Source organism: Anarrhichthys ocellatus, unplaced genomic scaffold (genome assembly GCF_004355925.1).
Source record: "Anarrhichthys ocellatus isolate YVR2014 unplaced genomic scaffold, GSC_Weel_1.0 scaffold160, whole genome shotgun sequence".
Classification (NCBI taxonomy): domain Eukaryota; kingdom Metazoa; phylum Chordata; class Actinopteri; order Perciformes; family Anarhichadidae; genus Anarrhichthys; species Anarrhichthys ocellatus.
The window spans coordinates 80,043-93,114 of NW_022280190.1; the positions used below are offsets into that span (position 1 = coordinate 80,043).

Sequence of the window (13,072 nt, forward strand, 5' to 3'; positions counted from 1 at the left end):
ATTTTTCTGTATATATATATATATATTTATTTATTTATTTATTTATTGCTACTGCTTGCTTTGTGGGTCCAACTTCCTCCCACTGCGGCGGGGGAGAGGCTCGTAAAACCCGGAGCGGATTAATTGTTGGCTGGAGCCGGACTTTCAGGCATTGAGAGAGAGAGAGAGAATGGCTTTTTCATTTCTATTTTTATACACGTTAAAAATCTCTTTGAATCGGAAATGAAAGAATACATGTATATCTATTTATAACCACAGTTTCACAGCTAGGGAGTTCCCCTTTCCTACACATTTGGAGCACTTTGTGATGATTTATGACCTTTACGGTGACAGGACATTTCACAACACATATTTACTGTTTGTTTTTATGAAATCCTCACTGCGTCACATGGTCTCTTCTTTATGTCAGTGTGAAATACGTTGTTTTTTTTCCATATTTAATCTGAATGTGCATGAATCCCCTGATAATTAATGTCACATCTCAGTGTATTCATTTCCTCATGAGAGCTGTTTGTGTGGAAACATAGTGCCGTTTCCTGGTGGGTAGAGGAACTGCTCATGTGAAGATCAGGCCTGTAGTCTAACACAGGCCTTCACACCGTGAGACACGTGTGGATCAGGAGCATTCTTTATCACAGACAGGTGCTTTACACCCTGATCCTGCAGAAACAAGCAACACTGATGAAGTCTTGTCTTTGCTTTTAGGAGTCACAAGTGAAATAGTTTGGTAACCTTTGACCTAAAAGATACAAACTGTGTTTTGTTGTTGTTTGTTTTGCAAATAACAGAAAATAGATATTATAAACTTGTAAATGTGTTCAATTAAATAAATGATATGTTCTTTAACTGCAGCTGCAACAAATGTTTATTTGATTTAATCTATTTATGCATTTATTTTAGATTCATTTATTAATTTGGAACAAATTGCCAAAAAATCAAATCCAAGATTTGTTTTAAATCAAATGTATTTGTCAGTTTGCTTTTATTGTTTTTATCATTTATTTGTTGTGTTACCTGTGTAATCTATAAGAAGCTTGTTTTAAACCACCTGAAAAACATGTCAAATATAAGTGACGTCTTCAAATGTCTTGTTTTGTTCAACCAACAGAACCCAAAACAATTCAATTTACAATAATATAAAAGAGAGAAATAAAACAGATCTTCTCATTTGACAACCAGATTGTTGCCCTTTTTTCTTGATAATTAAAATGATTTGAATAATTATTTTAGTTATTTTTGTGTTACTTGAAATTATTTTACTGCTCAGTAATATTATAAACGATTACATTTTAAATGTTTTCTAGTGCACCTGTTGAGTAGAAGTAGTAAATCAGGACAACGTGGTGGACGTCAGTAGGGTTTAAGAAAGACAGTTTATTCAGCAGCAGGGGTCAGAGGTGAAGGGTCACATGGGAGAGAGGGGAGGGGTTTATTTGAGGGGGGGGGGTCGTTACTGCTGAATACGGCGGATGGATTGGATCTGAGGGGTCTGGCAGTGGGAGCCAAACTCCCTGAAGTGTTTGAACTCCCCACAGTGACGATCACACTCCATGATATACTGGTATCCACGATAGCCAGGGTACTGGTAGCACACGAATCTGTGGGGAGGAAGAGGAGGAGGAGGAGGAAGTTAGGATGACATGTTGCAACAGATTGTTGTTGTGAAAGCAGGATTATTTATTTCTTTCAACATGCTGGTGGGAGAAAGGTGAAGGAAATGTATAAAATGTGTGTTTTTGTGTGAGTACTTGACAATATAAAAGTGTCCTGAATGATCTTATACATATATTCATATTATATCTTCTTTCATTGCTTCTGCATGCTTTGTAAAAGGTAAATATTCAGCTTTTAGGTTTTTTATAACATCTGTTCAGGGACTACAGATGAAAGATATGTTTCCAGGAATGTTTTTGTTAATGTGGACAGTCCCTGACCAGATAAAGCAATAAAATACCATCAAATAAAATTACACTTACGCTCCAGACTGGATCTTTAGAGAGCCCACTTCATTGTTGCACCAGCCCATGGCCTGGAGGGAGGGATAGTCGTCGCTGAGCTCACCCTTACGGCCCAGGAAGTTCTCACGCTCGAAGATGGTCATACGACACTCTCTGTGGTTCTGCAGGGAAAAAACACACATGGAACAAACTCAGGAGTTGTTTTTTTAGTCCTAAAAGAAAATAATAATATATAATATAAAAGATATATAATATAAAATTATATTTAGTTAAATTAAATGTGCTTAGGAACCAGAGGGTTTTTTATTCATCCATCAAATCTGCAAACACAGTGTTCCTGAAGCTAAAAACTACACCAGACTTACAGCACAGGCGATGGGTCTGAAGGAGGTCATCCTCTCGATGTGGTAGGCGTTGCTGCCTCCGAAGGCGTCACACTGGGGGTACTCTCCTCTCTCCAGGACGAACTGCTGCCCCTGGTAGGAGGCGTGCTCGTAACCCACCCAGCTGTCACACAAAAACACCACAAATCTCTTTTAAAAACTCCTCTTATCTGCAGGACATTCTTAGAATGTGCTGGAGCAGTTCACTCACGCTCCGCTCTCCACCCTCAGGGAGCGCACGGTCTCAAAGCCAAACTCCATCACGTTGCAGCACTCGGAGGTGAACTCATGGCGACGGCCCTGGAAGCACTCCTCGTCGAAGACAATGATCTGGAGGAGGAAAGAAATGCAGATGTGTGTTAGAAGAAATAAAGCAGTTGATGCACATTAACAATAACTACATATAGACACTAAAAAAGGTAGTTTTACAGATTTAAGTAGTCTTATTTATTTTATTTAGCTTTATTTTACCAGATAATTCAATTTAGAGATTCAAGACAAGATAAAACATCTCAAACAAACTCTTAAAAATGACTTAAACTAGTAAATAGTAAGTAATTTCCCTCCAGAGAGGTTAAAATATGAAACTTGTGTTTTTCCATAAATGCAGACTCACCTTCCAGTGGCCGGAGAACTTGGTGCAATGGTGAGTCATCTTGTCTGGAAAGAAGAACAAAAAGTACAGACGGATGAGACTCTGACAGCTAAAAGTTTAGACATTTTAAATTAAAACAGCACGACAGGAGAGAAACTTAATGTGTTTCTATGCAGACGACACGTTCAATGACCTATAAAAGTTTTTAGAAAAGCTTCAGCAAGAATGAATAAAATCTATATTAAGTTCTTCATCTTTTTTTATCATGTCCCCCCGCTGCTGCTGCTGGTGCTGCTGCTGCTGCAGAGAGCCTCCACCGGCCTTTGGGCCCCTGTGTTTTTGGGGGGGATTTGTGTGTGTGTGTGTTTGTGTGTGTGTGTGTGTGTGGCTGAGGGACGGTGAGGGGACTCACCTCGCTTTGGTGTCCCTTGGGTTGTCCTGCTGTGAGAGTGAGAGGAGCCATGCGCCCCCACCCTTTTAAAGCCTCCCCTGGCAGGGGGCCACGCTAAAAGCCCCGGCTCAGCAGCGGGGGAGGAGCCACTTTTTTTTCCTTTTTTTTGTGCTCCCCGACAAAAGCGTAGTTAATCTGTGGACGGGGCAGAAGTGCAGACGCCACATTATCACGTTGTAACAGTGGACACATGGAGACACAGAAATATAAGACAGACGAGAAAATACTAAGGACACGACGGGAAGATGCAGCTATCACTGAATGACATATTATATTTATCAAAAACATATTTCTTATGGAACACATTTCTTCCATAAAAAGTTCTAAAATAATGAATAAAAAAGCCCTTGTGATGAATCAAAAGTCCAAAACTAAAATATATTTAGTTTATGATCAAATGTGACAAATAAAGAAAAACATCTTCACACGTTTCAAAACATTATTATTAACAATTAAAGATTATTAGATTATCAAAACATTACTTTTCTAAGTCGGGAGAAGCACTCTGAACTTTTACTGAAGTAAAAGTAATACAACAATACTCTGAAATAAGTAAAGTAAAGTTTTCTGCATTCTAAATTTGACTTCAGTAAAAGTACAAAAGTATTATCCTCATAATATACTGAATGAACCAAAAGGACTCACGTCAAAATGACATATATTCATTCTTTCATGTATTTTATTTGTGTGTCAAACATTTTGCCCGTAAGAGAGATCACGAACTCTCTCATTCACAAAGCATGTAGAAAAAACGAAACAACAACAACAACAAACAGAAATAAAGTAAACAAAACAAATCTCGGTGAAGAGCTTTTTAAAATGTAATATATATAATATTATTGTATTTGAAGTAGATATAGTACTTTTACTCTACTACATCTCAGAGGTACATATTGTACATTTTACTCTACTACATCTCAGAGGTACATATTGTACATTTTACTCTACTACATCTCAGAGGTACATATTGTACATTTTACTCTACTACGTCTCAGAGGTACATATTGTACTTTTACTCTACTACATCTCAGAGGTACATATTGTACATTTTACTCTACTACGTCTCAGAGGTACATATTGTACTTTTTATTGTACTACATCTCATTTATTGGGATTGTGTGTCGATCACCAGTGAGTGGAGATCAGTTCCACGGTGTAGTGATCTGCCTCCTGAGCTGACGGGATGGTTAAATGGTGGAGACGGGAAAAGTCATGAGGTCAGAAAACATCTAAATGTTTCTTCCCGTTAAGGAGCAGAAATGTTCACCGGGGCTTTTGTGTCGGTGCAAGGGTCACGGGGTCAGTTGGTTTCAAAGCCAATAGACGTCTTCTTCTTGAGTTTAGTTATTATACCAACATAACACCTTACATTGAAAAAATGTAAACATCCGCCGCTTAAAATAGTCCCTCAAAAATGCACTATTTCCTGCTGTTCAAAAATAGTAGCAGCTGTTTTAACAAATCAAAAATGAAACTATATCTTTGTGTTTTTAAAGCTTCACATCTTCAGTAGGAACCAGTGGGTTTGCAGCTGAGAGCCAGTAACTCACTATTGAGATTTTTCATGGGATTTATAGATAATAACTAAAATGTAACATTGCCATCCTTTATCAGAAGAGATTTCAAAGGTAAATTATTACGCACCTATCCAGCCACTGCAGTCATTTTTGATACTAAAGTACTGCGGTTTGATCTCCAGCCAGATTTGTAGCACAGAATCCAACAGGAACCACACAGATTACACAGCGGGATTAGTTCACACCTAATCTGCACATATCAAACACGTTTTAATCCAAACTGCTTCCAGAGTGTAAATAATTACAGCAGAGGTGATGTAATCCAGACGTAATCCAGTCTGCAATCCAAGAATTATCATCACCACCACAACCTTTATTTCACCTCTGAACACCAACAATCCTCGTTTGCAGTGGTGCTTTAATTATGGAATTATGATGGTTTATACTTATTAAATTCAAACAGTGTATCAATATATATTCATGGATGTAGATTGAAAGAAAAAACTTCCTCTTACAAATGATAAATTCAGTTCTTTTGCAATAAAACGTTTGCTTCTACAGTCTTCTAATGGTCTGGTGTGATCATTAGCTTATGGTGGCTAACGTTAGCTAATGCTATCAAACATTACATAGATGTTAATGTGTTTGTAGACTGCGAGACTCTGGCTGTTACGCTGCATTCCATTTAAAGTCGGAATTTCTGAGTTCCCGGTCGGAAATTTCATCTGGAAGTCGGATTTCAGACTCTGAAATTCTGAAGAACACCACGAATCACGACCCCAAAATCCAAGATGGCTGCCCAGTAAAAGAACTGTAGTACTATGCTGTTCATAAGCATAGTTCATTCTGTCTTACTTGTGTCTTTATTAAATCAGTACAATACAATACTGTCCAACTCTCATCTGTTAACATGTTGCTACACTGTTTATATGCACAAAATAATGTGTTGTTGTCAACTGGTAATGCTAATAGTGGCTAAGCTAGCTGGAGCTGTTGAACTGGAACCCAGTCACCTCCAGTTTGAATGCGTTTTATTGCTTAAAATTCAAACAGTGCAACAATATATATTTATGGATGTAGATTTAAAGTCTACTTTAAAATTTTGGAAATCTTTCAAATGAAAAGTTGAGTTCATAAATAATAAAACTGTTTAGTTCAATACAGTTTTGCTGCTACAGTCTTACTTAGTCTGGTGTGAACATTAGCGTATGGTGGCTAACATTAGCTAAGACATTACATAGATATTACTGTTTTTGGACTGTATGGCTCTAGTTGTGCTACAGTTACACTACAATATAGCATTTAAACATTACGTTAGCTTGTTGTAAAGGAATAGTTTAGACTTTTGACTCGTTAGCGACCGAAAGCTTTTTTTCTCCCGTCATCAACTCTTTATTGAATTGTTTCATGTTCAATCCTGTAAAAGCAGAAACAGAAAGCACTTCAGAGAGATGTCGCATGTTCCCGGTTGCCTAGCATGCTAGCAGTTAGCTATCCTCAGCTACATTGGTTTACCAACTAGCCCTTAACTGACCTGTTTTCAGGTGTGATCAGGCTCGTCGCTAGGTAGCTGTTTCCTTCCTGCTTCCAGTTTTTATGCTAAGCTAGGCTAACCGCCTCCTGACTCCAGCTCTACAGCCAACACACAGACATGAGATTGATATAAATCTTCTCCTCTCACCCTTTAGAGAAACGTCTAAATGTCAATCAATTTTTCAGCCCGACCTTTTAGGTTAATTAGCTGTCGAGCAGCTAAAACTAAATCACACTTTTCTTGTGTATTCTTTTAAATGATCCATTTAACACAACAAGACACAATTTAACTGTTGTAGAAATGATAACCAGGTGTGTTTATTGCCATTTATTTGCTTTATTTTCTCGCTGTGGTTCCTAAACACCAATAAGCTTTCTGTTTCAGATGGACGGCTGATTTTAATATCTTTGTTTCCAGAGATATGTCATGTGCTTTCCCTGTAGGTGATAGAGAGAGAAGGGATTACCTCTTTGTGCCCTCTGAACCTTTTGCATTCCTCCTCTCTACATGGCCTACCAACCCAACACATGATGATGGGCGTGGGGGGGGGGAATGCATCGGTCAGTGGTTTCCTTTGACAGCAAAACGCTTACGGCATTGGCCAGAGGGGGCCGGGCAGCGTTTTCCAGGCGATGCGATGACCCGGCTGGCTTTGGCACGGGCCGACTGTGATGACGAGGGGCTTTTTCTTTTGTGTCGTGAGCCTCCACGTTTGGCCTTTGCCAGAGTATAAAAGCTTGGGTCGAGCGTTAAAAGGCACCAGCACGAGCCAGCCTCCCACACGGCACTGCAAGCTTTACTAACGCAGGTAAGGACACACGGACCGCAGACACCAGAACCAGAAGTCCAGGGCCCCCCTGTCCACCCATGACCCCCCACATAAAAAACAGCAGATTTGTGTTTTAATCCTCATCCCATAAACACACCAGCCCTCTGACCACGTCAACACCTCCACTGTCTCCTTGTCACTTGTGTTGACACCTTCTATTTCTGTTTCATCCCCCCAATCTCTCTCACCCAGACTCTCCTGAAGCCCCTCTCGCCATGTCTCAGACCGCCAAGTCCGCCTCCAGCCAGGGCACCGACGCCAAGGACAAGGGAGCCCCCGCTCCAGCCGCCACCAGCAAGGCCACCAAGACCGGAGAGCCCGGCATGGGATCCTACAGAGTGAGTGTCACTGCTGGTTTTATTTAAAGGGACAGTTCGTCCCATCCAGACACACGGCAGATCGTTTTTGGTTTTATTTGCTCTGTTTTTAAAGTCGATCAGAACTTTGTTTCTGTAGAGATTCGTTGCCGTTTTTTTAAAGCTATACATGACTAATATTTAATCTGAGTGAGCAGACCCTTTAAAGGCAGCTTGACTTTCAGGTTATTGCTTCATATAGTTTGGATTAGTTTCATTTTATTTAAATGAACTAATGAAGTGGATTCAACAGACAGTAGAAGAAGAAGTTTTCACATTATTTACTTAGTAGTAGTAGTAGTAAAAGTGCAGTAGCAATACCACATGTGCAAAAATACTAAAAGTAAAATGACTCATTATGCAGAAAAGATAATTGAGGAGTGTTATAATATTGCAGATTGTATTATTGCTGCTTTGACATACATGCATCATTTTAATGCTGTTTAGCTGGAGCTAACATTACACTACTTTATATACTCTTTATATATACTGTTTATGTACCATTACATGACGCAACTAGAACACAACCGGAATATTTGATCTCTTGTTTAAGAAGCTACAGCTGTTAAATAAAACCAGTGGAGTAATGAAAGTAGAATATTTCCATCTGAAATGTGGTGGAGTAGAAGTACAGAGTAGAAAAGGAGAATACTTTTGTAAATACACTTCCCACCGATTATTCTTCCAATTTAGGGTTGAGGAAGTTGAGTTTGTGCTTGGAAAGAATTTTAGAAAGTCTATCCATTTAGCATTTAGCATTTAGCTTGTCATTGAAGTATACTCTGCTGGGACATGTTTTCATGATACCGGTGTAACGTGTGAAACCTCTTCTGTGCAGATCATGATGTTCGACCAGGAGAACTTCCAGGGCCGGATGATCGAGGTCCAGAATGAGTGTATGAACGTGTGTGACCGTGGCATGGATAGAGTGCGTAGTATCATTGTGGAGTGCGGCCCGTAAGTGGACACACACTCTGTGATTACAATCACAACATTTTCACCATCGTCTGTCCTCTAATTCTTCTCTCCTGTCCTCTCCAACCCCTCTGTGCCCCCCCCCCCCCGCCCGGCGGACCCCCTTCTCCAGCTTCGTTGCCTTTGAGCAGACTAACTTCCGTGGGGAGATGTTCATCCTGGAGAAGGGAGAGTATCCTCGCTGGGACACCTGGAGCAACTCCTACCGCAGCGACTGCCTCATGTCCCTCAGGCCCGTCCGCATGGTAAGAAATTAGATCCTGAGAGGTTTTCTGTCCATGGACTAATAATCGCATCGAGAGAGAAGTTTGCTTTTCTTAGATTCTTTTTTAGCACATTTTAAACTCAGCTTTTGTGGCACCACCAGACCAACACTGCCCCCCTTTAGATTATAAAAATATAACTCATTTACATGAACACGTGTAACAATAAAAGCTAACACTTAATCTCCTCCCTGCAGGACAGCATGGAGCACAAGATCTGCCTGTACGAGCTCTCCGACTTCAAGGGCAACAAGATGGAGATCCAGGAGGATGACGTGCCCACCCTCTGGGCGCATGGCTTCTGTGACAGAGTGGGCAGCGTGAGGGTCCCAGGAGGAGCGTGAGTAGACACCAGCACCATCAATTCATTAGAGCATACATATATATATATATATACATATATATACATAAATCTATGTATATATATGTATCTAAAGTGGAGGCTCTGTACTGCAGCTGCAGGCCTCCAGAGTTCCACTGTCGTTGTTCATGAGAAGTAGAGTCATCACAAGGCTTAAAGCTGACTGCCGGGTGTTTTTATTTGTCGACAAATGTGTATTTTTAGACATTTTTTATGACCTCCAGAGTCTCACAGTGAAGTACACAGCTGTTCCACCACAGCCCTCCAGAAACAGCTTCGGAGTTCCCTGTTATTGAATCTATAAATGTGTGGAACGCTGATGGAGGGATGAACGTTATTATTTCAAAAAGATGTTCCCTCCTTCTGTGTTTGAATAATGATGGTGGGATTCAGCCCCCTAGAGGATCTCTAAAAGGTCCTAAAGGTCCACTATGACATCATCAATGATCACTAGAACCTCTTAAACACTCATAGAACCTCCTCATTGGCCACTGGAACCTTATCAATGACAATCAGAACCTCCTAATTAACCACTAGAACCTCCTAAAGGACCATTAGAACCTCCCCAATTACAACATAACCTCTAAAAGGACTTCTAGACCTCTATGGCCTCCTAAAGGACTACTAAACCGTCTTGATGGACCTCTCAAATCTAATCAATGGCCTCTAGAATCTCCTCAATTGACAAATCCCTGGGGTTTATCAATCCTCTGAAGGACCACATGAACCTCTTTAGGGACCCCTAAAAATCACATCAATTACAACTTCAACCTCCTTAAAAGACCCCTAGAACCCCCTCAACTATGACTACAACAATGTTTTGGAGAATATCAGCTAGAACATCATCAATGACCACTACAACCAATTTAGAGACCCATAGAACCTCCTCAATGACCACTAGAACCTCTTTGATGAATCCTAGAATGTTCTCATTGACCACTAGAACCTCTTTATAGACTCCTAGAATGTTATCAATGATCACTAACCTCATAAAATCTCATAGAACTTCTTCATTGACCACTAGAACCTCTTTACAGACTCCTAGAATGTTCTCATTGACCACTAGAACCTCTTTACAGACTCCTAGAATATCATCAATGACCGCTAGAACCAATTTAGAGACACATAGAACCTCCTCATTGACCACTAGAACCCTCTTTGATGAATCCTAGAATGTTATCACTAACCACTAGAACCCCTTAAAGGACCTCTAGTCTAGTCTAATCCTACAGAGAGAGAGGAATAGACTAGTCATGGGATCATTTAAAGGAATACCAACTGATAATAACTTACCACAGATCAATAAAGCAAACAGAAAAGGCCAGACTGTTCCACATGAGGAGATTAAAGTGACACCTAACGTTCTCCGTGTCTCCCTCAGGTGGGTGGGTTACCAGTACCCCGGATACAGAGGCTACCAGTACCTGTTTGAGTGCGGTGACTACAGACACTACAACGACTTCAGTGCCTTCCAGCCTCAGATCCAGTCCATGCGTCGCATCAGGGACATGCAGTTCCACCAGAGAGGATGCTTCACCTTCACCTCCGCCAGCAAGTGAATGGCGCCCGCTGGAACCCTGTCCGGCTCCGTGGACGCCACGCAGCCCTCTCAGCTTTTTATTTCTCAAAAAAAAAAAACGCCTCCTTTCCTAAATCATCCACCACCGCTGCTCCATCCCAGAGGAAAGACAGATTGAGAGCAAATATATATATATACACGGGACAAACATTGACTGACTTTTTATGGTGCTAAAAAAATAAACATGTTGTGAAACACCTGAAACCTCCCTGTGGCTAGATCACCTTTATTCTTTCTGACAGTGTTTGGATGATGTTCCTGCAGGATTGATGGTGTGTAGCTGCTTTGTTGTGACCTGAAAGTTCAAGTTTTTCATTACTTTCAGTTTTATGTTGCTGTTGCAGCTATTTTTTTACATTTTCTGTATTTATTGTGTAGGGTTACCAATAATACACAAACATCATACGGGATGTGGTCAGTAGAATTACAGACTCACTCAGTAAATATGGGATATCATGTATGGCCCAGTTGTTTTAGTTAAAGATACAGCAATATCACGTATATAGTGCCAGATAATGAAATGACCCAAACAAACATTATGCATCGGGATATGCAGTCAGCAGAATTATATATATAGAAGATAAAATACATAAATAAATAGCCAGACCACTAGAACCTCTTTAAGGACCACTGAAACCACCTCGATAACCACTAGAACCTCTTTAAGGACCCCTTAAACCACCTCAATGACTACTAGAACCTCTTTAAGGACCCCTAGAATCTCTTCACTGACCATAAGAATCAGTTAAAGAGCCTCCTTAGAAACCAATAGAACCTCTTAAAAGACCACTAGAACATCTTCAATGTCCACTAGAACCTCTTTGAGGACCACTAAATCTCCTCAATGAGCACTAGAACCTCTTCAATGACCACTAGTACATCTTTAGGGGGCAGAACTTCCCCAATGATCACTAGAACCTCTTTAGGAACCCCTGAAACCACCTCAATGACCACTTGAGCCTCTTTAAGGCCCACTAGAACCTCCTAAATGTCCACTATACATCCTCCGTAAGTACAAGAACCTCTTCAAGCGAGCATCATTTCCTCGCTCCTCGATCCTCGCTATGGTGTTCTGCGCCGCCATATTGACGGCCGTCCCAAAGCTCTTATTCCTGCTCTGAGGAGCGAGGATCGAGGAGGGAGGAGGGATCTCTGAGGAGCCATGAGCGAGGACCCAAGAGAACAGACTTCAGGAAGTCTTTTAACGGCCGACACGCCCCCTCATTGTTCATCAGTCATGTGATTGGACGCTGCAGCCGATCAGACTGATGAGATTTTGTTTAACATGTAAACAGTGAAGACGGATCACAGATTAAACTCAAGCTTTATATTTGATTCGTTTTCTGATTCAACATCTGGTTTAAATAAATGTTCATTGTAGACTGAACAACAAAAGGACCACAAACAACTTTCTGCATTTAGTAGAAAGATTTGTGTTTTCATGATCTGATGTGTGATTGAAATGCAGGGATACGGCACAGGGGTGATGGTCAGAGTGCTTTTTTCTTTTCTTTTTTTTTGTTTCTTTCTTTGCTTGTTAGTTATTTTTATTTTCTTATTATTATCATTTATTTGATTTGATTTTGGGGTAAAGATTGTAAATCTACTAAATCTAGTGTCTGATCCACACTCCGGAGCAGAAGGTGGCGGTAATGCACCAATAAAGAAGGATCCCAACCGCCGTAAAACCGGAAGAAGAAGAAGAACGCAGCGGTGTGCTTCATAACAGTGAAGCCGACAATAAGAAGAGGAGCCATGGCTGCACTGTTAGGAGCTAGGAGAGGTGAGTACACGAGGAGACAAGTCATTATAACAAGAGCCAGTACTCATACATCAAAGACAATGCTAGCCTTAGCTAGGCTAGCATATGTTTGCTTCGTGTGGATAGATACCGGAAATACCAGAGTGTTATCAAACCTAGTTAGCTTAGCTTGCTATGTAACCAGTACATACACTAGTATATCAATATAAATATGCATAATTAAACACTAAACACATTAATGTTGGCCAGCTTTGGTTACTGTCAAAAGAAAAGAGAAGCTAAATGTTAACGTTAAACATGTTTCTCACAGTTACATGGCTGATAATGAGGGTGAACTTTCACCTAGTTAGCATGAAGCTAACTAGTGAGCTAATGCTGCCTTCAAAGACACAGTAAAGTAGAACCTCTGATGTAGTACAGTAAAGAGTACAATATATACCTCTGAGATGTAGTACAGTAAAAAGTACAATATGTACCTCTGAGATGTAGTACAGTAAAGAGTACAATAT

General features: G+C 40.4%; 3 protein-coding genes across 3 annotated transcripts in view; 2 read left to right on the forward strand and 1 right to left on the reverse strand.

The window, feature by feature from the left end:
- Positions 1–1,354: 1,354 nt before the first annotated feature.
- On the reverse strand, positions 1,355–3,373 carry cryba4 (crystallin, beta A4). Its single transcript, XM_031878076.1, has 6 exons — positions 3,349–3,373; positions 2,958–3,001; positions 2,553–2,671; positions 2,324–2,465; positions 1,977–2,119; positions 1,355–1,598 (listed from the first exon to the last, which is right to left on the reverse strand). The coding sequence occupies exons 2-6, from the start codon at positions 2,994–2,996 to the stop codon at positions 1,451–1,453; spliced, it is 591 nt and encodes a 196-aa protein (XP_031733936.1). The 5' UTR covers positions 2,997–3,001; positions 3,349–3,373; the 3' UTR covers positions 1,355–1,450.
- A 3,836-nt stretch (positions 3,374–7,209) lies between these two features.
- crybb1 (crystallin, beta B1) lies at positions 7,210–11,009 on the forward strand. The gene is made up of 6 exons (XM_031878081.1): positions 7,210–7,246; positions 7,460–7,605; positions 8,462–8,580; positions 8,711–8,843; positions 9,059–9,201; positions 10,604–11,009. The coding sequence occupies exons 2-6, from the start codon at positions 7,483–7,485 to the stop codon at positions 10,779–10,781; spliced, it is 696 nt and encodes a 231-aa protein (XP_031733941.1). The 5' UTR covers positions 7,210–7,246; positions 7,460–7,482; the 3' UTR covers positions 10,782–11,009.
- A 1,498-nt stretch (positions 11,010–12,507) lies between these two features.
- The window catches only part of acads (acyl-CoA dehydrogenase short chain), a 6,933-nt gene continuing 6,368 nt past the window's right edge, over positions 12,508–13,072 (forward strand). Inside the window, exon 1 of the mRNA XM_031878080.1 lies at positions 12,508–12,584. Within this exon, the coding sequence (XP_031733940.1) occupies positions 12,557–12,584 (28 nt within the window). The 5' untranslated portion in view covers positions 12,508–12,556. The remainder of the gene's footprint in view (positions 12,585–13,072) is intronic.